Here is a 27,521-nt window from a genome sequence, read left to right on the forward strand (position 1 = left end):
GACTGCAGAACGGCTAGGTCAGGACTGGGCTGAGAGGTGCCGGCCACAAGAAGAGATGTAGGTTTTGTTTCAAGAAATGGATACCTGAATGAGTGATGAAGAAGAATGTTCTAGAACTGTGCTGTCCAATCAGTAGCTTCTCAGCACTGTGGTTATCTAGATTTGAATTCATTAAAATGAGACAGACACCATTAGAAGTGTAGTTTCTCAGCTGGGCCCATTGCAGGTACTGAGTGACCACACTGGCCAGCAGGAACATGGCCGTGTCCATCATGGCAGGAGGTCCTACTGGACAGTGCAGTTACAGCTGGTGCTTGTCACAGCTGGAAGCTATAGTGGACCCTGTAGATGCCGACGGCCCCTTATGACGGGGCCGTATTGGACAGTCTAGATACTGTGTCCATCACGACTGGAGGATGTACTGGACAGCACCGTGCTAGAAGATTTAGGGGCTTCCAGAGAGAACCCCAGGCTCTTTTAGCAGCGAGTGTCCTGGCTCGGGAATGGAGGAGGGTCACACACGGCTGGACCTTGGAGATGCGGGGGACACCACGGTACCTACCTGGGGTCCTCCTAGACCGTGACTGGACTCGGATGGCTCTCACGCACATTCTCTTCCCCTCTCCACTCTGGAAGCACCTCTTCTGAGGTGTCTGCCCTGAGCCCCAACTCCCGCAGTCCCTGGGCACCTGCTCAGCTCCCTTCCCCACCTCTGCTTCCCCAGCCCCTTCTCCAGCAAGCACCACAGAGCTCAGCTCCTGTTCTGGGGACTTCCCAGAAGCACATGACTGGTCCAGGGTCACCGAGCGTCCTGGACACAGGATAGGCGGACAAGGCTCCCACTTCTTCCTAGTCCCCTCTGGAAGCTCTTTCCAAGAGGGGTCACAGGGTGGACCGACACTCTCTCCGGGCACTGGGCTTGAGGCATGGGTACAGCTCCAGAGGAGTCGTCCACAGGTGCGCGGAGCAGCGAACTGACCAAGTTGGTGTCCCACCTGGTTCCTCCACTTCCAGAGCTGGCGAAGGGTCACCGGGCACTGGTAACTTCCGACTCCCCTGGTTTATCTTTGCTGGACCTGCGCCCCCACCCAACCACCCTGTAGATACCCAGGGATCCTTGGTCCCGACCTTACAAGTCATCACACACAGGAACTCTTTGCCATTCAGGAAATCAGCCCAAACCCTAAGACCCTTGAGTCGTGCAGGTCTGGGAAAGGAACGGGGTCTGTAAGTCAGAGCTGTGCTTGTTGTGACCCACCACCCGGGTATGGGGGTACCTGCCAGCGCTGCAATTCCTTGCTGAGCAGCTCTCGGGCCAGGAGAACCCCAGCCTGGAGTGGGGGGGGCGGGTCCTGAGCTGTCTGGCTGTCCGGCTCACAGGCCCCTGGGCCTGGCCCAGCACATCAGCTTTTCTTAGCCTGCAGGGTGAGTGCTGGGTGTAGCAAGGTGCGGAGTGAGCTCTTAGCACAGCAAAGAAATGGGGTTTGTGTGGTGCATTTGTCCATGATCCCTTCTCCCAGCCGAGCCTACTCCTGTTTGCACAGTATCCTCCGAGCTCTGGGCAGAATGAAGACCGATATGGAATGTCAGTGAAAAGGAGACCACATGGATAGAGCCTTCCAGAAGCCAGTTACCCCTCCAGGGAATGCATGGCCCTGCAAAGGAGTGAGCGCCCCATCTCTAGGTTTCTGCAGATGGGGACTGAGTGATCGGTGCGTGCTGTGATCTTCCAGGTTTGCTCTCTGAGTGCCTGTGGCCAGCCACCTTGTCCGGGGGATGCCAGGAGGATCCCTCCTGTGGTTTACATGGAGGCTTTGTGGTAAATGGCCCCAAACTAAGTGAACACCTGTGTTCTTGTTCCTCTGCTCTTGAATCCAGGTCACCTCTCTGGAGTCTCACAAGGTGGACTTGGCGAGGTGGGCTTCCTGCCTGTGGTCCCTCTGTCCCTAATCCCCTCCCCTTTCCTTCCCAGATCAGGGCTTTGACTAGTGGCCCGGGTGCTGGGGAGAGGCCCAAGGAGGTCTCCCTGTGCCGGCTGGAATCCGAGCATAAACAGATCAGGTTTCCAGTGTCAGCGGGGCCCCCACCACGGGCGGCCACGGCCATCAGAGAGGGATGACTCAGCTTCTGCCGGAGCCGGAGTTGGGGAGTGGGGCAGGCCTGGGGCCGGGCGCTGCCTGACGCTGGCTCCCTGCCAAGCCCAGGGGCCACTTGGTGGGTTTTTAGAGCCAGACAGCTGACGGACAGTGACATTCCACCCCAGGGCATGAGGGCACATTTCAGCTCCAAGTACCAGCCACCAGCTCAGTTTTCTGTCACTTAGCTCAGCCTCACCACAATTCCTCAGTTTCCTCATCTGTAAAATGGGAGCAGCAGATTTTGTCTTAGAGAGTTGAAGAGTGGCAGCCACTGTGGAGATAGACACGACATGAATTTGGAGCAAGGAAAAAAGCCTGGGCGCCTGGGGTGGGCCTCGGGGTGAGTTCAGAGAGAGCAGACAGAGCGGAGGCCTGGCTGCTGCAGGGCACTGGGGCACTCTGCTGCTCTCCAAAAGGGGGGTCGTCTCAAGGCACCCAGAGGTGCCTTGGAAGAAAGGCCTGGCAATCCGCGTCTGGGGTGGAAAAAGGTCTACCATTAACAATTATATGGAACACAGTTCTACCCAGACACTCACAGGGTCCCCGTGAGTGGAGACTGACTCAGCAGGAGCTGGTTTGGGTTGAAGAGTATGAGAATGGAGCCCTGTGCCAGGTTGGCACAAATAGATAAACCACTCAGATAATAACCGAAAGATTGGCAATCTGGGTGGCACTGTTGAAGAAAGACCTGGCAACCTGCTTCTAAACAGTCACAGACAAGAAAGCCCCATGGGGCACATGTCTGCTGTAGTCCACTGGGTCTCTGTGGGTCGGCACCAGCACCTGGTGCGGTGGGAGCTCAGACAGCCCTCAGATGACAGTCTGAAACTACCAAGCTTGGGAAAGGGGAGAGATGTGGTTACTGGAACCGTAGGTGTCTGTCTGAGGAGACCCCTGTGATGTGGATCCAGAGGGGTAAAGGGCAGGCAGGCTTGAGGTTTGCCCGGTGGACGTGCTGGTCACGGCGGGGAGGGCGCATAGTGAGAGGGAGGCCCTACCTGTGACAAAGCATTCAGCATCCAGCTGATACTGAAATGTTGGAGGCTTGAGTCTTCCCAGAGGTAGCTTGGAAGAAATGCCTGGCGGTCTACTTCTGGGGGACAGGGGGAATCCACCATTGATAATTATGTGGGAGAGTTTGAGGGCTGACCAGAGTGGCTCGGGTTGGTGTGAAGAGTTGGGGCATGTTGAGGGGTGCCCTGAGAAGGCAGGAGGGAGACTTCTTTGGGGTGAACTCTGAGCCTGCTATGAGCCACTGTGACTGCGAGAAAGGTGCTTGGAGGGAAGGTCGCTGTGGGAATGGTGGAGGAGGAGAGCTCTTTGCCTCAGGACCGGCCTGAGCCGGAGGATGAGGGCAAATGTGAAGGGGTCCTCAGTGTGCCTGTCTGGGAAATGGGAGGTGTGGGCTGGAGCACTGAGGGTGCTGGGCCAGAAGTGGGAGAGCCCCTCCAGAGAGAGGCCAGGCAGGGCTGAGCTGTGAGGGGAAGTGGCCAGGGCCCAGGACCTGGTGGGGATTCCCGAACCGCACGCACCCCTCAGCGGAGGGGTCGTCTGCAGGGATGTAGTGGCCTCTAAGATGGAAAAATCCAAAGCCAGAGTGCTCCTGTCAAGTCTGTCTGACTCCTGGGGACCTAAGGGGCCATGTAGATGGAGTGGTGGTCCTGCCCCGGGAGATGCCCAAGGCTGGTCTTTATGGAAGCCGACCCCACTGCTTTCTCCCCTGCAGCAGCTGCTGGGCTCAGGCCGCTCCCCTCCTGTTAGGAGGTGAGCATTTGAACCACTGCACCACCAGGGCAACCAGCAGGGGCAGCCAAGGACAGAGTGGCCACAGGAGCCCTCGAGTGACCCAGGTGCTGGGCAACTCACAGTTGCCAGGCAGCAGGACAACAGTGCTGGCCACATAGTCCTGTAATAACACGCCTGCCTGCTCAGGGCTGGCCGTGCCCAGCTGGCTGGGAAGGGGACCTGGGTTCAAGGTAGCGGGTTGCCATCGAGTCACTTCTGACTCCTGGTGACCGTGTGTGCAGAGTGACCGAGTCCAGGGGGTTTTCAGAGCTGTGGGTTTTCAAGACCACCAGGTCCTTCTTATGAGGTACTTGCGGGTGGGTTCTAACACTTAAACGTTTGAATAGTAACAGATGGCTTTGTGGTCAAATAATGTAATTACTGGTTTTGATGGTTTGGCAAAAAGGTGGCTGCATCCTTTGACATAAGGGGTGTGTGTGTGGGTGTGTGTGTGTGTGTGTGTGTGTGTGTGTGTGTGTGTGTGTACACACATGCTCTGAGCTGCAGTGTGATGAACGTGGAGAGCTGATGAGCTTCCAGCTTTCTCAGAAGATGGGGAGCATCAGGGATCCCGACAACGGGCCCCTGTGCCTGGCCTCGGATCACAGGGCCAGTGCTGTAACTGGGACTCACACCGAGATCCGCTGACTCAAAAATACTGTGTTTCCAGAACATTCTCCCCACTACCCACAGCACCCTCAGGGCCCAGATGGAGGCTGGATTCTGGATTGTGCTTCCAGGGCCAAGTCAAGAGAGTACAGATATATTAATAGAGCCAGAGTGAGCCCCTAAATTACCGACCAGCGTGGCCACATTGGATGGCTTGCTGGGGCTAGTCATGCTGGGTGGCTCCTAGATCCCGCTTGATGCTGGTGGGGGGCCCCTCTGGCTCACCCACTCACCCTCACCGGTTCTTGGCCTCACTTCCTGCTGGACACTAGTGTCCTCTCCACAGCCTAGGGTCCCTGCTGCCAGACCCCTGGCCCCCCAGCTGCTGCCTGAATCCTCACCCCATCCAGGTCTCCCAGGAAACAACTGCTGCTTCCAGGACACACCTGTAGGCATCGCGTGGGCTCGAGAGACCGGAGCTGAGGTTCACGGCCCCCGCCTCCAGGGGTCCCCACACAGCCCACTTCTCGTTTTTCTGAGGAGTTAGTGTATGAATGCACTGAGCTTGTGTAAAGCCACTGCTGTGGACAGAACCAAGATCCCACAGTGACCTGCACTCAGCCCTGGTCTCCCTGCTCCGGCCCAGTCCCATCCCAAGGTGACGCTGCTGGCCTTTCTCGGTCCTGATTCCTCGGCTCCATGATTTCCTCAAAGCAGTGGTTTTACATTTTAGACTCTTTTTAAATAGCACGTACAGTGCTGTACCAAAAAACTCAAGACTTACACAGTGCTCAGGAGTCTTAGAGGAACAGTGTTCAAACCACGAGGCTGCCAACCCCAAAGACAGATGTTCAAACCCATCAGCTGCTTCCCTGAGAAGGACGAGCAAGCCTGCTTCCACAGAGATTTACAACCTCAGAAACCTGATGAGGGCGTTCTACTCTGTCCTGTAAGGAGAGAGGGTGTGGGGGGGCAACCTGGGGCTGACCCTGAGCCTGGTGGTGTCTGCCCTCCCGGGGCCTACCCTGTGCCAAAGTGCACATCCCAAGATTGATGGGCAGCAGCTGGCGAGGCCCCGAGGCCTGGGCCCCGGCTCCGGCCACGTCGAGGGCGTGTTTACACGCTGCCTGTAGCCTTCCCGCGTCCTTCGCACGGTCTATTTCTGGAGTGCCCACCCCTCCGGAGAGGCCACTTCTCTACCCAGCAAGTACCTTGTGGAAACCTGGGGGCAGGGGGTGCTGGGACCCTTGGCGAGTCCACACGGGCCCCCGGGAGGGAGGAGAGCCTGGCCATGCAGACGTGCAGACTGCAACTTAATAAGACCATAATCTGCTGTTGTCCCCAAAGCAATTATAGATTTCATTTGCCCAGGCAAGAGCTGCAAATTGAATGTGGGGCAGGCGGGGACAGAGATGTCATTTGAAAAGCGAAGCACTGGAGGGACGTGGAGGCGGTCGAGCATGACGTCAGGGGCCCAGTGCCCCAGCCTGTCACCCGAGTCCACGCTCAGGGCGTGATTTACATGCCGTGATGCGATGGCCACGCTCCATCTCAGGCCTGTGGGCAGCGTGTCAGGAGCGGTCACTCCAGAGAACAACACACTTGGGGGAGTGAGGGTCAGCGAAGGACGGGAGGACCCTCAGGGAGGTGGACTGACACAGTAGTTGCATCAGTGGGTCAGGGTGGGACCAGTGTCAGAAGGGAGGATGGCGCGGGCTGGGACAGCGTGAGGTCGCCAGGAGTTGGCGCCAACGTGAACAGCCCTCTCAGAAGCCGCTGTCACTGTAGGTGTGGCACCCTGGCCACCGCTGACCTCTCCCTCCATGGGTCATCTGTCCTAGGATCCTATGACTAAGACCATGCAGGATGCAGCCTTTTGCATCCACCTGTTGTTAAGCGGTGGTTTTGGGTGCCATCGAGTCAAGTCTGACTCCTGGTGACCCTGTGAGCAACAGGGCTGAGCCCCATCCTGTCCTGTGTCGTCTTTACAATCGCCAACACACCACAGCCGTTCGCTGCAGTCACTGTGTCAGTCCATCTGGCTGGGGGTCCGTCTGGCTGGGGGTCTTCCTGTCTTCCACTGGCCCGCCACCTTCCCAGGCATGATGCCTCTCTCCAAGGAGCAGCTTCTCCTAACAGCGTGCCCGCAGTGTGAGGTGAAGCTGGGCCCTGCTGGCCTGCAGCCGGCTTGCTGGCTGGCCCTCCCCAGGCCCGGCTGGCTGTTCTCTGGCCGCGGGATGTCAGCGCTCTTCTCCAGCACCGCCCCTCGGCGGCTCTGTGCGTTTGCGATCCATCCGTGTCCTGCGTGACTCTACCACAATGTCGTAACCCGTTTCTCCCCGTGGGGTAAACATTAGTGCCCTCCCGCTGCTCACGTTCTCCCTGTTGGTTGGAGGTTCAAGTCTGTCTAAAGGCACCTTGGAAAAAAGTTCTGGAAGTTCAGTTCCCTGGGGGACTGTCCAGCGACTGAAAGGTCTGTGGAGCCGGCCCTCTCAGAGGAGAGCTGGGCCCCACGGCCGCTGGTTTAGGGGTCCCTGTGTGGATTACGAGGCTTTTCCACATGTCGCTTGAAGGGGTCCTTCGGGTTGTCCCCGCATGGCTGTAACTACCAGTAAGTGTTTGAATGCAGTCTCGGTGTGGACGTGTGTCTCTGCTCCTCTCGGGGAGTAAGGACCTGGGCTCACTGGGCTTTAGGGCTGCCTGTGACTTGTTCACAGTCACACCATTTTGCATCCCTTTCTTCTGCATCCTTGCCGATGCCCAGAGACATTGAAGATAGATTACCTGGCAGGAGCCGAGGAGCAGGGGGGATCCTGGCTGCCCTCATCTGACTTCGAGATTCCTTTCCCACATTAGTCCCTGTAAGAGTGTCAGATGGGCCCTTGCCTGGCTTGCCCCCTGCCGCTCTGTCCCCATCTCTGGTGACAGTGGGTTTCCTGTACTGGGCCAGGGGTTCAAGCTTGACCACGTGTTTGGGCTTGACCACACTGGATGAAGGACCATGGCCCAGCCGTGTTCCCCCCAGTCCCTGCTGTGCACATGGACTCCCTATCTTTGTTGTGTGCATGACAGTGACACCATCCCAGTGACCAAGCGCCTCAAAGCCCAGCCCAAACCAAGCCCCCACAGTGACCTGGACTGGACCCAGCAGGAACAAGATAGAGAGGGACAGAGCAGCGCCAGGCCCAGCGCTGGGGGGGCCGCTGATCGGGCTAGTTGTAGGGGGAATAAACCTCATGAATTAAACAGCGTCCCCAGAGAGTGGACGGCACCTTGGGAGTTCTGCCCCCTGGGAATGTTGCAGGGTGCTACACTGCTCTCCCCTGAGAAGCAGGCACCTGGGGGCTGGGATGCCGGTCGGCCACGGGGCTGAGGCCTTGGCAGCAGTTGGCACTCGTAGGAGAGTGGTCGGGGAAGCCCGCACAGCCGAGAGGGCAGAAAGCGAGGGGTCAAGGAGCAGCCCGTCTCTCCGCCTGATGCCAAGGGCCACCCTCTCAGCCACCTTACCCTGTGGGGAATAGTGACATCTAAGGCTCTGGGACCTTCCCGCCTGTCTCAGTGGTCTCCAAAGATTGGGGTGCAGGAGGACTATTAGCGTGTCCAGCCTCAGCCGAGACCCAAGTCAGGCCTGTAGGGGAGCAGAGGCTAGCCTGGGGGACACTGCACGTGGTAAGAGCCCGTGCGTAGAGCTCAGGGTCAACCAGGGCAGTTCCCTGCATCGTCCTGGGGTGGACCTGCCCTCAGGGACCCGTCAGGGGATGAAGTAACACTCCTGTGTCTGTCCCCGTCCAGGTGCAAGTTCTTCAGTCTGACTGAAACACCGGAGGACTACACCATCATCGTGGACGAGGAGGGCTTCCTGGGTGAGTGGTCCCCGGTCAGCTGGCAAGTCCGCATGGTCTGCCCCTCTTCTCCCAGCACCCCTGGCTGGCCCCTGCCCTGCCTCCCCACTCCTGAGCCTACACTTGGAAGGTCCCAGGTCACCCCACAGGAATGAAATAAAATAACCAGTTAAGAGGAACCAGGGTGCTCTGGTGGCCTAGTGGAAAGAACCTACACCGGCAACCCCAAACGTACGCAGTTCGAATCCATCAGGTGCTCCTCAGGAAAAGGAGGGCAGTCTCCTCCTGTGCAGTTTACTGTCTCTGAAAACCTGCTGGAGGGTCAGCTGTGAGTTGGTTCCGACTCGATGGCACACAACTGTTGCCAACCATTTGTGCTCAATTTCTGGCCTAAAGGTTGGCAGTTCAAACCCACCTTGTGTCTGCCACAGAAAAAAAGCCTGGCAATCCATTTCCATAAAGATTTCTCCCACGGAGCAGCTGGGACATGGTCCATAGGGAGTGGTGCTGCTAACCTCTCTGCTGGTTCAAATCCAGCAGCCCCTCTGGCCAGTCTGTGGGAGGAAGATGGACGCTCCTCCAAGGCTGTGGCCTTGGGGACCTGCTGGAGGGCCAGCCGTGAGTCACGTCCAACTCAATAGCAATGAATTTCTTTATAATCACCCAGGAGCCCTAGTAGCATAGTGCATAACAGATCAAACTACTTACCAAAAGGTCAGTAGTTCAAATCCACCAAGGGAGAGAACGATGGCTCATCTCTTCGCATAAAGGCTTAGAATTTCCAAAACCCAGTAGAGGGTCACTAGGAGTCGGAACCTGTCTTAACAGCCGTGGGCTTGGTTCTGGTTTGTGCATTCACCACTGTCAACCCCAGAAGGGTTCCATCACCCTAGAAAGTAGCCCGTACTCATGTCCCATCCCCGCCCCCAACCTCAGATGTCTTCACTATTAAAGTTTCTTATATTTTTCCTGCTCAGAGGTAAAGCTTTATGGAGTGCTTGCTGTGCTATGATTTATTGCAGAGTTTGCCTTATCAGCACAACAAACGGAAAGGAACCCTGGGGACACAATGTTTAAATCTCTTGGCTGCTAACCTCAGGGTCAATAGTTCAAACCCACCAGTTGTTCCACAGGAGGAAGATGAGGCTGGCTGCCTCCAAAAAGAGCCACAGCCTCAGAAACCTACCTCACAGTTCTCCTCTGTTCTACAAGGTCATGAGTCACCATTGACACAGTGCTGGTCAGTGGGTGGGTCCCCGGTGCAGACAGGTCACTTGCTTGGCTGCTGCTGATATGTTAATGATTCGGGGCCACTCAGAGCACTTCAATAGAAAGGCCTGGTGATCTGTTTACAAAAACTCAGCATCATTTGATGATGTCCTGGAACACAGCTGTCCTCTGACATGCACCCTCAGACATTGATGTTGTCATGGTGCAGCTGTCCTCCGAAACGTGAACTCAGCCAGTGATGGCGTCATGGAACACTGCTGCACTCTAACGTGCACTTGGACCTTGATGACGTCATGGTGCACAGCTGTGCTCTAACGTGCACTTGGACCTTGATGACGTCACGGTGCACAGCTTGTACTCTGACACATACACTCAGCCATCGATGACATCATGGTGCACAGCTGTACTCTCACAGGGTCACCGTGAGTCCAAATTTCATCAAGGGAGAGGCTGGGAATGGAGAGGTGAAGTCAGCAGGTGGTAAACTATTAAGTGATCCACGATGTTACTTTCTTCAAAAGGAGAAAGCAACAGATTAGACCTTTTCAAAACCTCCATTCCAGAGGTTAGAATGTATTAGATGCTCTGCTGGAGAAGGAGGGGCAATCCCCTCCTGTACCAGTCAGATCTGATTTGATGGTACACACACACACACACACACACACACACACACACACACACACACAAAAAGCCACAGACAATAATAAAATTTAAAAAAAAAAAAAACACAACAGTTCCACCCGGGAGATAGCTACTAGTAACTTTGTAGCATTTCCCTTTCCACCTTGTTTGAACCAATTGTTACCATTTAACATTGTAGCTTAAGCTCCTACAAACTCTGATAGCAGAGAAGGGGTGGGTGCACCTGCGCCTTAGCCACCTCCCCAGGGTTTGACTTGGAACAATTTTCACTGTTTCTCTGGTGATGAACACTTAAATGCAGAAAGTTTTTCTGACTTGAATTTATTCCTAAAAGGGGCCTGAGAAATGGCATTGTGGGTCAGAGTCAAGCAGTTTATGTTTTTGATTTGTGTTGGTGAGGTGACTGTGTCAGTAATGAATGAAGAAGTGGTGACAGATTTGTACCAACACCCTGCCACTTCCTGCACATCTGCCTGCACTGTAATCCGTCGCTAACTGGACCATTGTGATTCATAGAGTTTTCTTTTTTATTGTAATTTCAGAGAACCTTTAAAGCTGGTTGGTTTTTCTTTCAAGCATTCATGCACATTTTGCTCTATACCATTAATGACGACACCCACAAAGGTAACAGCACTTTACCCACTTCCTCCCTATGATATACATTTCCACTCGGCCTTCTTTTTTACCCCTTCCTGGCTTCTGAGTGTTATCCGTGGCCAAAAACTACTCCTTTGATGTTATGTGGTTGGTTATACTGAGAGTCTCTCTACCAAGTGTTCTTGGTTACCTATAAATCCTGTCTGTCATTTGACTGAAAGTTGAGTCCCACCAGTGAATTTTGTTCCAGATTTGAAGGGTCACTAACAGCTCCCACCTCAGGGCTCCACCAGTCTTCACTGGACTAGTAAGCTGCACAGTTTTTACGTTTTTGGGTTTGTGCCACGTCAGTGATGATAGCCAGATACCATCTATTTTTTTCTCATCTGAGTCATGGAAGCTGAGGTTCATGCAGTAAAGACTCAGAGAATTTACACAGACTGACTTCCATCTGAGTGTGGAAGCTAGTAGTAGTAGTAGTAGTAGTAGTAGTAGTAGTAGTAGTAGTAGTAGTAGTAGTAGTAGTGGTAGTAGTATAGTAGTGGTAGTAGTAGTGGTAGTAGTAATAGTGTGTACTGTCAAATCAGATCTGACTGGTACAGAAAGAAATTGCCCCTTCTTCTCTAGCAGAGCATCTGGTGGATTCAAATCATGTACCTCTGGGATTGCAGTGCAGCTTTTTGCCACTAGGCCACCAGAGCACCCTATGTTTTCATTTTCTTAAGGGCCCTGAGCAGAGCTGCAGAATCACATCTCCTAAGGTGACAGAGGCACCTCCCAAGAGAAGCCTCCAAACCCACCATTCCCACCCCACCCCCTGAGGACCTGCCTTTCACCCAGGGACCCAGTCAGAACCTGCATGCTAGCAGGATCCACAGGGCCCAGGGACCTTGCTAAAATGCAGCGTGAAGCTCTTTTCCTCAGGAGCTAAGCTTGGCTTCCTCCTGCGACCTCTCTCTCTCTCTCTCTGAGTGAGGGTCTCCCTGCCAGGCTGCACTCCCTGGTCAGCAGATTGCAGCTGTTTGCATATTCAAGAAATCAGATCACCCTGCTGTCAGGTATGAAAGGAAAAGAACTGCTCCTGGGGCCGCTGTTGTCGTTAGGAAAGCAGGTTGCCAGGCCTTTCTTCCTTGACACAGTGGGGTGAATTCGAACCACCAACCTTTAAGTTAGTGGGCAAGCAAGCATAAACAGTTTGCACACAGCAGGGATCACGGATAATCCATTGGTGCCTGAGAAAAAGCAGGGCATGTTTACTTAATAGCAAATACCTCTCACCCCTTTCCCACGCTGCTGCAAGTAGGAAAGATCCAGAACTGCTCGCGTGTGTCATTCCAGCTGCTCGCAACACAGGCTGGAGCTCCGGACCCGCCAGAGCTGCAGTGTTGCAGGGATTCTTTGAAAAGACCCATTTTACAGATGACAACACCGAGACATGAAGCGTCCTTTAACTTGCACGGGATCACTGAGTGGCAGTGGGTAGCCAGGATTTGAAACAGCAAGCTCCTCAGGGAACTTTTAGCCTAAATAAATAAAGGGAAAGTGCACAGTGTAAAAGGCCCCTGACGGTGTAGTTTGCAACGTCACACTGCTAACCAGAAGATCGGCAGTTCGAACCCCCCAGGAGGAAGAGGAACAGTGTCCTCCTGTAAGGATTTACAGCCTCAGAAACTCAATGGAGGGTCACAGTGACCTGGAAGCACATCTGCAGCAGCGGGTACAGTTCTCAAATGCACAGAGGACACGTGGGCAGCATAGATGCACCTGACCCCGGCCGTGGTCTTTTCGATCATCTTGTGTGCCAGTGAGATCTGGGCAGTGAAGAGAGAAGACAGGGGAGTCGATGCAGGCCCGCTGTGTTGTTAGCTGAGGATACAGACTGTCCCTTAGAATCGAGGGTGCAGAGACTTCACCTCACTTGCTTTGTCACATCGTCAAGAAAAACCTAGTGGCCAGGAGAAGCTGTCAAGATTGGAAAAGGGTCAGGGGGACGGAGTGACGTGGTAACCGTGATCGTGGTGTTGGACTTAGTGGCCATCGTAAAGATGGTGCGGAGCCTGATGACGTTTGATTCTGCTGTGTAGTAATGTACTGAACCCCAAAGAGACCAGTGCCTGGGGCAGTGGGAAGAGGGGTGACCGGTGTGGCCTGGGCCCCTGGAAGGGCTGCTGGAGAGCAGGGCTGGGGCCGGGCACGGGCAGGGATTGGAGTGGACAGAGCTGCTGTGGGAGTCAGTGACCTGGAATTGCACTCACCCCTCACCTCACCTGGAGGGGTCAGTCTGAGGAGGCTGTGAGTAGGGAAGAGAATGAGCTGGGGGCTGTGAGTGACCCGGTGGGGACAGAGGGAAGGAGAGTGCTGCATCTCAGCCCGCAGACCTTGCCCCTCTGGACAGACCTCGTGGCCATTCCTGGCACCAGCCGGGGTGCCTGTGGTGTTTGTTCTCTGGCTGTGTCACCATTGTTAAGCTTTCCTGGCCAGAGACCAGCAGTCACCTGCCCACGGTCCCTGTCCCGAGGCTGGAGGCCGATTGTGAGTAGGACTAAGCGGCCTGATCTCCTTGTTGAATGTGGACATTGTCAGAGGTCTTAGCTCAATGGGCTGTTGTCCATCTGTGTGGCAGATAGGGGGGGGGGCTGTGAGAGAGATTTTGGGCGGCACAGTAAGTAAGCCGCAGCCCCACCCCGAATCTTGGGCTTAGAGTGAAAGGGGCCCAGTCCCCAAGGGCTCCTTAACCTGGCCCTCACCATGTCACGATGTCGCTTCTGTGAAATGGGGACAGGACAAGATCGAATGGAAAATAGAAGGAGGTGATGACAAGAGGTAACTCCTTGAAAATGGTAAGCGTGTTGCTTGTACTTTGCTTTTGTTCTTAGCTGTGGTCTGGCCACCCTGACTCACCCCAAACACAGTGAAGCTCAGTGTTGCCCAGTCCCGTACCAGCTCCAGGGTCTGTAATCGATGAGACTGTTTATCATCCATGGGGTTCTTCAGTGGCTATTTTTGGACAAAGATCACCAGGCCTTTCTTCCTAGTCTTAGCCTGGAAGCTCTGCTGAAGCCTGTCCACTATGGGTGACTCTGCTGATATTTTAACTGCTTGGACATTGCTTCCAGCAACACAGGAACACACAAGACACCACAGGACAATGGCCTGGCAGGTCGTGGGCCTCTTACAGTAGCCACCCATATACTTGTCACCTAAAAAAACCAGCTCGCCCAGCAGTTAATAATGACCTAAGAGACTCCCTGCATTAATATACATGAATGTATGGTTTAGCAAATGGGGTAAAGCTAATCTTCAAGACTTCACCCCTGAAGACCCCCTCATTCGGCGCCTGGCAGCAAGAGCCTTCTGGTTAGACAATACACTGTTCGTAACTGCTGATGTGAGGTCTGTGTGCCAGTGTCGATGATGATCAGAGGCAGCAAATGACACGGCCCATCTTTCCCTAATGGAGCAGCTGGTGGATTCGAACCATCTGCCTTCAGGGTGACAGTACAGCTCTTTACCCCAAGGCCTCCAGAGCTCTCCGTACATATAAATAGAGATGTTTTAAGGAATGGCTCGCAATGTTATGAAAGGTGGCAAGTCCCAGATCTGTGGGTCAGATGGCAGGCTGCTGGCTCATGGGACCACAGGAGTGGGTGAATTGTATCAGCAGGTTAAGGGCCAGACTGCTAATTCACCTCCCGAGAACCAGAGGTCAGAAGATGGTGAGTCAGATGCAGGATCCAGGGAGGGCAGGCTCTGCCAGAGACCCACATAGAGCGGATGCAGGCCACACCCCCAAGGAAACTCTCCTTTCATCTGATTGGCTGCCCATATTGGCTCACAGATGGGAGATGGTAACAATGTCTGCCGAACCACTGAGACGCCTGGCTCAGCCGCGGGCCTCCCAGCCTTAACCCTGGCGCCCTTGAACGTGGCATTGCTGCTTCATGGTGAACTTAGACTTTTTTTTTTAAAAATGACCCTTTCTTGAACCGATTTCCAGCTCACTGGTTCTGCTAAGCCACACTGATTGTCATCTGTGATGTCATGAGAGTGGTAGCCATCAACAGGGCTGTCCTCAGGGTTTCTTTAACGGTTCTGGAACATTCTTTGGCAGTCAGTGCTTGCTGCCTCCTCTTTGTTGATGTTAACACTGCTCAGAAGTGCTGTTTGCTCTGAGGGATTGAGTGGACTCCTCGCACATAGAGGGTCGCTGTGAGGCGGGGTCACCTCGCTGGCACCTGACACTGGCAACCCTGTTCTGTTCTGTGTCTCTGGGTGGTTCGAGGCAGGGGTCGCACACAGGCAGAAGGGCCCTGTCCACTCAGCTGGCCATCCTGATGGTTGTTTCCCCATGATCCTCAGGCCTCGCCTGCCTCTGGTTACCTTAGCTGTGCCATCACTACCTTCCCTGGAGACTGGAGGCCAGTCTCGAGGTCAGGAGGGGACATGGCACCAACCACAGCAGGCGTCAGTGAGCCCAGATGTGGATGGAGGCTGCACAGAGGCCTCCTCGGCGCCACCAGCCAAGGGGACATGGCACATTTCACACACACACGCACACACTCTGCCCCAATTAGGACACTGCACGTTTTAAAACTCTTAGTACATTTGTATGTCCTGGATGGTACACACAACTTAGCTAATGTAAAGATTACAGGTTCAAGTCCACCCAGAGATGTGTCTGGAGAAATACCCATTTTTGAAGAGCCAGCGTTGTGAACCTTAGAGCACAGATCTGCTCCAACTCTCGAGTCACCACGAGGTGGAATCAATTCCCAAGCTCCTAGTTTGGGTTTTGGATACATTTTACTCAACTGGGTGTAAAAAACAACAAAAAAAAACCCCCACACCCCACCCCCACTGCCATCCGGTCTCATGACAAGTGTCCATTGCAGCCTCCTCTTTCTCCCAAGGGGCGGCTGGTGGGTTTGAACTGCAGACCTCTCAGTGAGCAGCCCAACCCTTAACCTACTTCACCACCAGTGCTCCTTCGCCTGCCCCCAGCGGCGTCACAACACATCCCTCCGTTGGGCAGCGGGCTGGGAGCACTTAGCCGAGCACTTGATGGGATTGTCTCACTTAATCCCTAAGGAAGTAGATCCTGATTTCATCCCACACTTGACGCTGAAGTGAGAAGCTGAGAGGGTGGCGGGGCAGTGACCTGTGTGAGGTCACACCCTTGGGGCTGGAGCCTTGCTGCCCCCACAGGCCTCTAAGAAGCAGGGCTGAGGGACACGAGGGGCCCACATCTAGGACAGGCAGTTCCTTGGGGTGTCCGCAGACCCCTGAGGCGGTGAGCAGGGAGAAGGCTTGCCCTGTGAGAGGGTCTCAGGCTGGGGCACTGTGCCCTCCCCGGCCTGGAGGTCCTCGGTTTCGAGAGGCTATTTTTAGGGCCTGGGGCAACAGACTGTGACAGCAAGAATCCATCTCAAGCCTTGGATGGGCCCACGTTTCCTCTGGGGAGGGCGAGCTTGCCTGGCCAGACGCCAGCTGTCCTTTCCAAAGGAGGCACCTCAGGCACCCTGAGGGGTGAGGATGGGGCCTGGACAGGGCCAGACGTGGGTGGGTAGTTGTCAGCTCAGCTTGGTGGTCTCAGCTCCTTTGCATCCCCAACAAGCATGCCCTTCCAGAAGCCTCTGCGGCTTGACCTCATGACCAGGGCTGAGAGCTGGGACTGGGCCTGGGAGGTGCTGTCTGGCCAGTGCTTCTGACGTGGAATGTTCTGGAGTAGAGGCCCTGTATCAGTTGCCAGCTCCCTTTACCCGACCTCCTTGTACTCCAGGTCATCTGGCCCGAGTATGGGTTCCTCCTGCACCCGCCCCACCCCGGCTCCTTCATACCTCCAGGAGATCCTTATTGCAGAGCCACAGTTAGGGACACACACACCCCTAAAACTTCACAATGGCTGTTATTCCTCCATCAGGAGAAATGAGGTTTTGATGGACAGGGCAGCGTGGGTGAACTTTGAGAAGATAATGAGATAAATCAGACACAGAAGATGGACAGTATCCTGAAAACCTGCTGAAGAGTCAGCTAGGGGCCGCTTCGGGTCCACAACACCCAGCAGCCACCGGCCCCCTGTGCCCACCCGTCTGCACCTCACTCACCTCCCCTGATGTGCACAGGCCAGGCAGGTGCACGGTGCAGATAGGTGTTCACAAGGGGGGGGGATGCTGCTGGCTCATAGCTGAGCCTTCGCAAGTTGTCAGAGGCAGTAAACCGCACAGGAGGACACTGCCCATCTTTCTCCTGGGGAGCAGCTGGTGGATTTGAACCACGTGCCTTTGGGTTGACAGCTCGACTCCTTACCAGTAAGCTACTTGGTCACAAGAGATGTTAGGTGCCATCAAGTCAGGGACCACTCCTAGGGCCCCGTGAACAACATCCTGAACCCTGCCCTTTCCTGTGCCGTCATCACCGTCTCTGACACGCTTGAGCCCGTGGCTGCAGTCCCCATGACAGTCCGTCTTGTTGAAGGTCTTCCTCTGACCCTCCACCTTCCCAAGCGTGACCTCCCTTTCTAAGGAATAACCTCTGTCAGCAGCGTGTCCAAAGCATGAGGGACGGTGCTTCAGCACCTTGTCTCCAAGGAGAGCCAGACAGGCATTATGACGTAGGGATGAAGAGTTCTGATTTCCCGAACCAAGGAAAACGCACTGCTGTCAGCAAATCCCAGCTGCCCCATAGCAAGCTTCCAAGGCTGTAGATCTTAGCTGGCTAGTGGATTCGAACTGCCGACCTTTCCATCAGCAGCCCAACACATAGCACACGTTTGTGTTTGGTTGAAAGAATTGGGTAACGATGGTGATTGCACTTTGTGACTATGATTTGGAATTACTGGGTTGTACACTTAAAAGTGGCCTTTCTAATCACTCGCTGTGCATCTGAGAGCTGAAAATGAACAGGGATGACAGGAGAATTCATGCCTTTGAGCTGTGGCGTTGGTGCAAAGCACTGAACATCCCCTGGATTGCCAAACGAGCAAACATGTTTTGGAGAGGGTGCAGCGGGAGTGCTCTTCGGAGACAAGAGTGATGAGACTTTGCCTCACATACTTCGAGCATGTTGCTAATAGGGGCTGCTCCTTGGAGAGGGACGTGATGCTCGGAGAGGTAGAGGGTCAGTGAAGGAGAGGAAGACCCTCGACCAGGTGGATTGACACGATAATGGCCGTAATGGGCTCTAATGCGTCAGGAAGTGTGAGGGTGGCGTGTCGTTATGGGCACCTAGCAACACTTAAAAGACGTTAAAATGACTACAGTTTTGTTCGATATTTTTTGCCACGATATCAAACTATCCAAAATAAAAAAATTAAATGTTTTAAGTTGCACCCTCTGGTTGACACTGGCTGCCTTTCAAGTGCTCAGTAGATGCCTTCATGGGCAAGAAAGGGGTGTTCCTATCATCAGAGAAAGTGCTGGACGTCTTGGTGCCGAGCTCTTGGCCTGAGTGGGTGATGCTTTTATAGGACAGGGAGCCAGGAAGCCCCTGGGCAGTTAGGAATGGACAGGGCAGAGGGCCAGTCGCCAGGCTGGCCTGGTCCTGGTGTTTTTACCAGGACCTCTATGAGGCTTTCCCCAGGAAGACTTTGGGGTGTCTTCTGCCCCACCTTGAATGTATGGAAACCGCCTGTGGAGGGGCTTGCCGCCTGGGTTGTCTGGCACTCACCCCTCACCCCAGGGAGGTCAGGGAGTGCTGTCTGGGGCTGGCCATCCGACAAGGACTGGACCATCAAGACACCTTGGTTCTGGGCTTTGCTCTGCTCACACATCAGAAAGGGGGTTACAGCTCACCCCCAGAAAACCCCCTCCACTGCAGGGTACCGAAACCAAACCAGGCGCTGTTGCGTCCTCCCCACTTTGGGGCAGCCCCACGGGTCTCCAGGAGACCTGGGCTCCATGGGGTTTTCAGGCTGGTGTCTCAGGAGTAGGTTGCCAGGCCTCTTGAATGTATTAGAACCACCAACCTTTTGTTTAGCACCCAAGCCTTTAGCAGTGTGCACCACTCTGGGTTCAAGTACCCTGGGCCCCAGGAACCTCAGCACCAAGGGGAACCTCCCCACCAAGGTGGCTGGCCGTCAACAGTCTAGGGTGTTGCCTCCTCGGGGGGTGAGCCTGGGATGCCTCTCACCTGACATCCTGATGGCAGAGTAGACATTACAGAGCACCACCCTAAAAGTCTTCCTTCCATTCCATCTCCTTCCCAAACCCTCCCCCATCTCTACCCACCCACAGTCCAGGGCTGGCCCTTCTTGGCCAGCAGGACCAATGGGCTCACTGATCTGTGGTTGCCATGACAACCAGAGCTGGGCAGGTAGGAGCCCAGGTGGTCCTCAGTCTCCCCCATGGAAGTCATCTTGCCTGAGGCCATCATAGTCCAGCTGGTCTTCCCTGGGGTGTCCATGCCTGCAGCACAGCCCCCCCCCCGACCACCCCTCTGCCCTATTCTTAGTGTCCCCCCCCAACTCCTGGGGGACTTGGCACTTCCTGTTTGACTGAGTATGGCCTTCCAATCAGGCCTGGGTTTGAGCCCTTCCTCTGTCAGGCCCTGGGCTCATTAATCAGGGCCCTTTGAGAGCTTCTGGTCTCCAGGTGGACAATGGGGACAATTGCCTCCCACTCTGCCAGGCCCTTGTCGGCTGTGTCAGCCATTCCTGCTGGCGTGTGCTGGGGTGTGTGTGTGTGTGTGTGTATACACTTGGACACATGTGAGCCTATACCTCCTGTGTGCCCGCTCTGAAGGGCATGGTAGAAGGTGGCTTTAGTGTCTGCTTGAAGTAGCCAAGGAGACACAGGGTCTCTGAACCTCAGTGCCAACCCCAGGACTTGTGACATGTGGGACCTGGTGACAGTCAGCCCCCTGAGATTGTGGCCCCTCGGCCCTCTGGAAAGGCCACCCCACAGATCTGATTGAAGCAGGCAGGAAGCCCCCCAATCCTTCCCCACCTCCCAGCCCCTGAGAGGGTCCCGGGGTCAGTGCCACGGGGAAGGACAGCAGCACCCGACATGCACGGGGTTGTGGGAACCAAGCTAAGAATGCAAATCACCGCCACCCACCTCCTCAGTGCTGAGACCCGACCTTTACCCCCTTTCACAGCTGGGGAAGCCGAGGCTCCAAGCCCTCCACTTCCTGCCCATCCTGTTCCCGCTCAGCTGAACCTGGAACCCGCACCTTGCCCGGGGTGACCCCAGGTTAACAAGTACAAGCCCGTCCTCTCACCGTGAGGGACAGGGACTGGGCGGGGTCACACGGCCCCCCTGTGCCTGGGTCCCCGCCTCCAGCAGGTCCCCTCCCTGCACCCAGCAGTCACGGGCCGCCTTCTCTGTCCCCTCAGAGCTCCCCTCCTCGGAGCACCTGAGCGTGGCGGACGCCACCTGGCTGGCCCTCAACGTGGTGTCTGGGGGCGGCAGCTTCTCCAGCTCGCAGCCCATTGGGGTGACCAAGATCGCCAAGTCCGTCATCGCCCCACTGGCCGACCAGAACATCTCCGTGTTCATGTTGTCCACCTACCAGACGGATTTCATCCTGGTGAGCCCCGCTCCCGCCACCGAGGCCTCACGGGGACAAGGGACAGGGGACAGGACGCCATGGGGTGGGTGCCACGGGACAGGCACCAGGGGACGGGCACTGTGTGGCACCTCGGCACACACCCTTGGCCCCTCACACAACACCATACGCCATCCCTCACGCACACACCCCCATACACACGTTAGTCATCCTCACACATTCCCCTTGCACACGCCTTGTGTACATGCATTTGCTCACACGCTACCCACCACAGACCTCACACACACGTGCACGCCTTTCCCACACAGCCGCCCCGGTGGAGACCCCCCCAGCCCTCACAGACACACTCACACCACTCACACCTCTTGCACACAGACCTCTCACAGTCTACCCACATGTCCTCATACGCATACTGCTGGTCGACAATCATCACACTCCCACCGCTCACCCTCACCCCTCACGCACACACTGGCACGTCCACCTCGCACCCTCACACGCACACTCCCCCATCACACGCACCCACACGCCCTTGCACGCGCACGGAGCTCTCGTGGGGAGTGCCTGTCTCCCGGTGCGCCCAGCACACACTCCACGGGCTCTGACAGCAACCCTCACAGTCCGGAGGGGCTGGCGGGTGATGAGTTGGGGTGACAGTGGCCCGGGCTGGCCTCCCCGCTCTGCTGAGCTCGCTGCACGCCCCCAAGCTCTGCTGGCACTCACGGCAGTGCGGTGATGTGGTGACTCGACAGGACCCCAGCCTCCTTGTCAGCACATGTGGGGTTTGGAGGGACAGCGACCGGCCTGGGCCCCACACTCATTGAGGCGCAGATTGCCACCCCAGCCTCCCGCCTCCACCGCCAGGAAGACAGAGATCGTGGACGGTGACGTCGTTCTGGGGCCCGCATCTCTGAGTGACAGGCTCGGTGCCTCGAGGCCCACCCCTCTGGGGGCCCGGGGACCTCATGCCCTGACTGTCTGCAGGTGCGTGAACGGGACCTGCCGTTCGTGACCCACACCTTGTCGTCTGAGTTCACCATCCTGCGGGTCGTCAATGGGGAGCCGGTGGCAGCCGACGACCTCGGCATCACCAACGGCTTCGTGAAGCCCAAGCTGGGTGAGAGGGGCGGCTGGGTGGCAGGGGCCTTGGAGGAACTGGCCCTGCCCAGAGGGGACAGCTGTGCCCTCCCAGTGCTGGGCACCGAGGAGCATGGGGTCTCTGTGTGGGAGGACGCTGCACACAAGCCCAGTGAGCCAGTGTCCAGGCCTCGCCCGCCTGTGTCCCGGCTTTGCCACCCTGTGTCCCGGCCTCGCCCCCTGGCCCATGCCACCCCTCTCCCTGCATCAGTGCCTGTGTTTGCACCCTTCCAGTCCAGAGGCCAGTCATCCACCCGCTGTCCAGCCCGAGCAACAGATTCTGTGTCACCAGCCTGGACCCTGATACGCTCCCTGCAGTCGCCACACTCCTCATGGATGTCATGTTCTACTCCAACGGGTAGGGACAGCCGGAGAGGGGCTCCCGGGCCTGCACAGCGCGCCCAGGAATGTTGCTGGTCTGAGGGAGGGGACGCTGCCCAGCTGGGGAGCTGATCTGGGGGGGGGGTATTGCCCCACTGTGGGAGCTGATCTGGGGGGGGTGTTGCCCTACTGTGGGAGCTGATCTGAGGGGGGCGCTGCCTCACTTGGGGAGCCCTGTGCTGGAAGCTGCTCTTGGGAGGAGACACAGCCCTGGGAACCCCAGGGAGTGATAAAACTCCAGATCCCCTCAGCTGGAATAATCTCCATGGTCCCCTGAGCTCTAGCTTGAGCCCAGTCAGCTGAGGGGTGAGAACTCGGCTTTCCCTCAGTTACAGGCAGCGGCTTTTGTCTTTCGGGGGTCGAGGGGTGTTAGGGTTAAACCTGTACCGAGGGGGACAGATTCTGAGTCTGCTGAGCTGGCAGTGACCACAGACAGCGACTCTGAGATGCAGACCAGACCGAGGGGCAGACACACCCTTCCCCAGGACGGGGCCATGCCCCCTGCTCAGAGCTGGTCATCCTGGGGGTCACCCAGCAAGGCAGGGTCAGGACGGAGACTTGGCCTGTTTCTCCAGCTGGCCCTCTTCCCAGCAACCCCATGGGGATAGGCCCGACAGGCCGCTCTCTGAGGTGTTAGGCTGTGTCCACCACAAATCCCTTGTCCAGTCCTTGGACTGGTGTGTGTCTCGCACCCCCATTCGTAGCCCGGGGCAGGACTGTGGGTACGTGGGAATGAAGGACCAGTGAGGGAGCTGAAAGGACTGTTTGTCCTCAGAGCAGGGTAGGGGTTAGGGTGCACTGGGGGCCTGGTCCCCCTCACCGGCTGCTCTGGTCCCCAGAGTGAAGGACCCCATGGCCTCTGCCGGCGATGACTGTGGTCACATCCGCTTCTTCTCCTTCTCCCTCATTGAGGGCTACATCTCCCTGGTGATGGACGTGCAGACCCAGCAGAGGTGAGAGGCGGGGGGGGCATCCCACTCCTCACACATCCTCATCTACCAGGTGACCAAGCAGGGATTTGAACCATGACCCCAGGGGCTAGGAAAGGGCATTGAAAACCTAAGTGCTTGTCCCACACCCCAGCCCCCAGCCCAGGTGGGCTGAGGGGAGTTGGGGTTCAGAACCCTGAGGACAGGGTGGTGGGCGGTCAACTGGGGAGGCACAGTTGGCGTGACCCCCAGGGCTTCCCCCATCCTCTGCAGGTTTCCCAGTAACCTGCTGTTCACGAGCGCATCTGGAGAGCTCTGGAAGATGGTGCGGATCGGAGGCCAGCCCCTGGGATTCGGTGAGCCGCGGGGTGCAGCCTGGTCTCCCCAGGTCAGGCCGCTGAGCACAGCACCTCTCTGAGGCAGCTCAGGTTTTCCAGATGGGGAACCGAGGCTTAGTGAGTCCGCGTTCTGTCAGTCAGTGTCTGCGGAGGTGCCCAGGCCTCAGAACACGGGACAAGCTGGCATTGGCCAAAGGGCGATTCTGCTGTTAAATCAGTGGAGACGGAGGTCATAGCTGCTATGGGCTCAGTGCCAACTCCTGGTGACCGCTGTACAACTGTCCTGTCCCCACGGCCCCTGATCCTGGGCATTTCCTTGCCTAATTTTCAGAAGTAGTTCCCCAGGCCTTTCTTAGGAGGCACTGTGCTCTGTTCAGATTCAAACCTCCGGCCTTTAAATTAGCAGCTAGATGCATTAGCCATGTGTGCTACCCAGGGTCTGAGTCCCAGACTGTGTCTCCTGGGCTCCTCTACAACTGAGACCAAAAAACTAGGACCACCTTGAGCGACGGGGACACAAGCCAGCTCTCTGAGGTATTCGGCCATGTCCAGAGGTACGTGGTTCACATCCACCAGATGCTCTGCTGGAGAAGGAGAGGCAATCTCCTTTACCAGTCAGATCTGATTTGACGGTACACACACAAAAAATAATAAAATTTTAAAAAAAAAAAAAAAAACCAAACCAAGATAGCACCATCATATGACCCCGCAGTTCCTCTCCTCGTATACTCAGACTTAAAAGCAGGGACCTCAATGATCATTTTACACCAGCATTCAACACCGCACGAATTCACAACAGCCACAGGTGGAAACAAGCGAAATGCCCATCAGCAGGTGAATGGATAAACAATGAGGTGCATCTACTACTCGCCTGGTCGGAGAAATGAAGTCCCAGAACCTGCTATAGGACTTACAGATGGAACCTTAAGGCCTCATACAACATCAACCACAACAGGGCAAAGATTGTATGACCTCCTACAGTAAGGTGGAAAGGCAGATGTAGAGACCAGAGGTGGTTTGTGGTTATGGGGTGGAGGGAGCACAGAGAAAGCTCACGGCCACTTTATTAGCTGCACCAGGACGTGGCTCGGGGCAGGAGACACCACACACGCCACAGGGAGGTCACATTGTCGTCGTTGAGTGCCGCCCAGCCCTGCTTCATCTCCGCAGTCACTGGGCGTTTGAATCCCTGGTTCTGGCTGTCGGGTTCTGTCCATCTCACTGAGGGAGGGTGGCCTTCGTGTTTGCTGACCTGCTTTACAGAAGACTTTTCTAGCAATTATTTTCCCCCTGGTGGTCCAGAGTAGTCCAATCCAAGTCTGGCCCTCCTGGCCTGTCTCAGATACGGCCTTTAAGAGAAGAGGGTTAGGGAGCTCTGGTGGCCTAGTGGCAAGAAATTGCACTGTAATGCCAAAGGTGCGCGGTTTGAATCCACCAGATGCTTCACTGGAGGAGGGGCAATCTTCTGTGCCAGTCGGATCTGACTCGACAGTACGGGAAAAAGAGAGAGAGAGGTGAGGGCTGTTGTCTGGCCGGACTCTGCTGGTTATACAATGAAGTGCTTGGCTACCAATTTGAAAGGTTAGAGTTAACTCCACGTGTCACAGAAGAAAGGCCTGGTGATTTTGTTTGCAAAATATCAGTCATTGTAAGTCCCACAGAGCACAGTTCTGCTCCAACCCATGGGTTGATTTGGTGGCATCTGCCTTGATTTTTTTTTTTTTTTTTACTAACTGGTAGGGAATGTGATGGAGACACTGGTAGCTTGTCGACGAACATCTGACTCGGAATGAGCAGAGCAGACTTGGTGGTGGCAGCAAAGCATATTGAACACACCACAGACGCCCAGAGCATGAACGGGTGTGTCCAGGAGGACGTCCAGCCAGAGTAGTGCCCCTTAGAAGCCAGGGCGGAGGGACTTCACATGCTCTGGGCGTGCTGACAGGAGGGCCTGCTCTCTGCCAAGACTTCATGCTTGGAGAAGTGGAGGGAGGGTCAGCAAAGCCCCTCAGAGAGATGGTTTGACGGAGGAGCTGCACCAGCGGCTGCCCCAGAGGCTCGGACGCCGCAGGGAGTGTGGGTTTCCATCGCGGTGGCACTTCCCAAGAGCGCAGCACTGGTGACAGAGCGTGCTCTGCAGAGCCCCGGCGAGGGCGGGCACCGCTGGCAGAGAAGGCTCTGGGGTCATGTGTGACCCAGGCCCGAGAGAGGCACCTGCAGGGAGATGTGGGGTCCTCTGGAAAAATGGCAGCGGGGTGGCTGGTGGGGCTGCAAGGGGACGAGGCCCCCAGAGGCTAAAGCCTCACCACGTCTCTCCGCAGACGAGTGCGGCATCGTGGCCCAGATCTCGGAGCCCTTGGCTGCCGCAGACATTCCCGCCTACTACATTAGCACGTTCAAGTTCGACCACGCACTGGTGAGTGTGTCCACCCGGGACGGGGCCTGGCTGGGCAGCAGGCCTCGGCTCACCACGTCCACCCCTGCTCCCATAGGTTCCAGAAGAAAACATCAATGGTGTCGTCAGTGCCCTGAAAGTCAGTCAAGCCGAGAAGCATTAGGGCTGGGCGTCCCCCCAGCCCCAGGCCCCAACCCCACCCTGAAGATTGTTCTTGCAGTATTTCTCCACAGACTGGAAATCGCACCCGAGACCCTGGCGTAGGCCTTTTGGGGAACTCCTGACTGCTGACCCCTCCAGGCCTGGGGCCCACGCCAAGACCTCCACCGTCCTCCCTAGAACCCACAGGAAGTGACTGCCTTCCCCCAAACCCACCCCGAAGATGGGTCCCTGTGAGCGGTTGCCGCCCCCTCACCCACGGCAGCAGGCAGATGCGGAAGGGAACCTGCCCCTCCTGCCCGATGCCCACTCCGGCCCGTGGGCCGTCCTGGGGCCTGGAAGTGGAGGTCCGAGTGTGAGGCACCCAGGAGGGGCCCCTCTTCCGGAGCGGGACTCAGCTCGCTGGTCGCCGGTCTGTCAGCTCAGGGCAGGTTCCCGAGTGGAGGTCAGAGGGCCCCCATTGGGTCAGTGGCCGCAGAGACGTGGACAGGAGCAGGGGTGGGGCCGCCCAACACCTGGCCCACCAACCATGGGCCTGCACCCACCTCCCAGACAGACGGCCAGGCGTGGTTCTGTCGGGCTGCACTCCTCACAGCACTCACTCCAGGGCGAGGGTCCCTGTGGCTGGAGCCTGGGCTCCTGGCCCTTCCTTGGCAGGCAGAGCCTCAGTTTCCCCACATGGGGGCATCCCCACTACTCTGGGCCTGGGGTCCCTTAGGAATCCCAACCCTCCCCCAACAGTTGACTAGACCAGCATAGGACTCCTGTCACCCCCCTCCCCTGCCCCACTTTTGGGGCGTGGAAGGCCTCTGCCCCCCTCACCTCCCTGCCCACCCCTCTACCTGGGGGGATGTGGCACTCTGAGTACTTGACCTGGGAGGCAGCTTAACTGAGCCTTAAAGAGAAAACGCTACCTTCTTTTCGTTTGTATTTAACGTATTTGCGCCCGGGCTGCTGGTGGCAGCTGTTCTGTTTTCTGGGGTGGGGGTCTGGGCCTTGTCGGGGGCCCTCCAGGCCCCTGTGACCTCCGGTACAAGCATGGGGATCAGGCGCGATCGTGGGCCCTCCCTCTCTCTTAGGAAAAGCTGCTGTTTCAGGGAGCTTGGCCCCCACACTGGTGGGAGGTATGAGTAGAGCTCAGAGTAATAGGGTGGGTCCTGCCTGTGCAGGACCCACAGGCCCGCTGAGTAGCCCTAGGGCGCTCCCTGGCACATCCTCAGGTCATGATGGCCTGCACTGTCCTCAGAAGACAGAGGAAGGACCTTGGCATGGCCGGGAGAGGGGTCCACACGAACCCCGTCCTCGTCCTCCAGAGCTACTCGAAGCAGTGCGGCAGAACCTTCCAGATGCTTGGGGCCCACAGCACAGATCAGGAGCCCCCTCCCCCTCTTATGTTAATTCATTTTGCACAAAACAACCAAAACTTGTCAAGTGTCTGCTGGTTCCCCAAGGGAGAGGGCGGAGGCGGCAGGACAGTGGCTGGAGCCCGGAGACCCCGCTTTCCTTGTCTCTCCTCCTTCCCTCCCATCCAGGGCCCACTGTCGCCACTGGCCCTCAGACCTCCCTGCCATGCCAGCGTGTCGACCCCGGAACATGTCCCCTCACCCCTAGGACGTATCTATTGTACACACATATAAATACCTGTGTTTTATGTTGATATAGATATATTCTGTAAATAGCATATATACTTGAGCAATATATATGTTAATATATACCGTGTGTGTGGGCACAGGGCCTCCGTCCGCCCTGGGTCGGCTGGACACTCGAGTTTTGAGCCACCATATATTTTTAATTCAAGTATATAGGCAATACGATGAATTGAGAAATAATTGGACCCC

General features: G+C 56.3%; 1 protein-coding gene across 1 annotated transcript; it reads left to right on the forward strand.

Annotated features, from left to right (window-relative positions):
- Positions 1–5,992: 5,992 nt before the first annotated feature.
- Positions 5,993–25,781, forward strand: GATSL2 (GATS protein-like 2). Its single transcript, XM_006889782.1, has 9 exons — positions 5,993–6,045; positions 8,277–8,395; positions 20,175–20,368; positions 21,329–21,461; positions 21,716–21,839; positions 22,702–22,815; positions 23,065–23,147; positions 25,451–25,545; positions 25,622–25,781. The coding sequence occupies exons 1-9, from the start codon at positions 5,993–5,995 to the stop codon at positions 25,685–25,687; spliced, it is 981 nt and encodes a 326-aa protein (XP_006889844.1). The 3' UTR covers positions 25,688–25,781.
- Positions 25,782–27,521: the final 1,740 nt, after the last annotated feature.

This window comes from Elephantulus edwardii, unplaced genomic scaffold, assembly GCF_000299155.1.
Source record: "Elephantulus edwardii isolate Elephantulus edwardi_28Jun2011 unplaced genomic scaffold, EleEdw1.0 scaffold00080, whole genome shotgun sequence".
Classification (NCBI taxonomy): domain Eukaryota; kingdom Metazoa; phylum Chordata; class Mammalia; order Macroscelidea; family Macroscelididae; genus Elephantulus; species Elephantulus edwardii.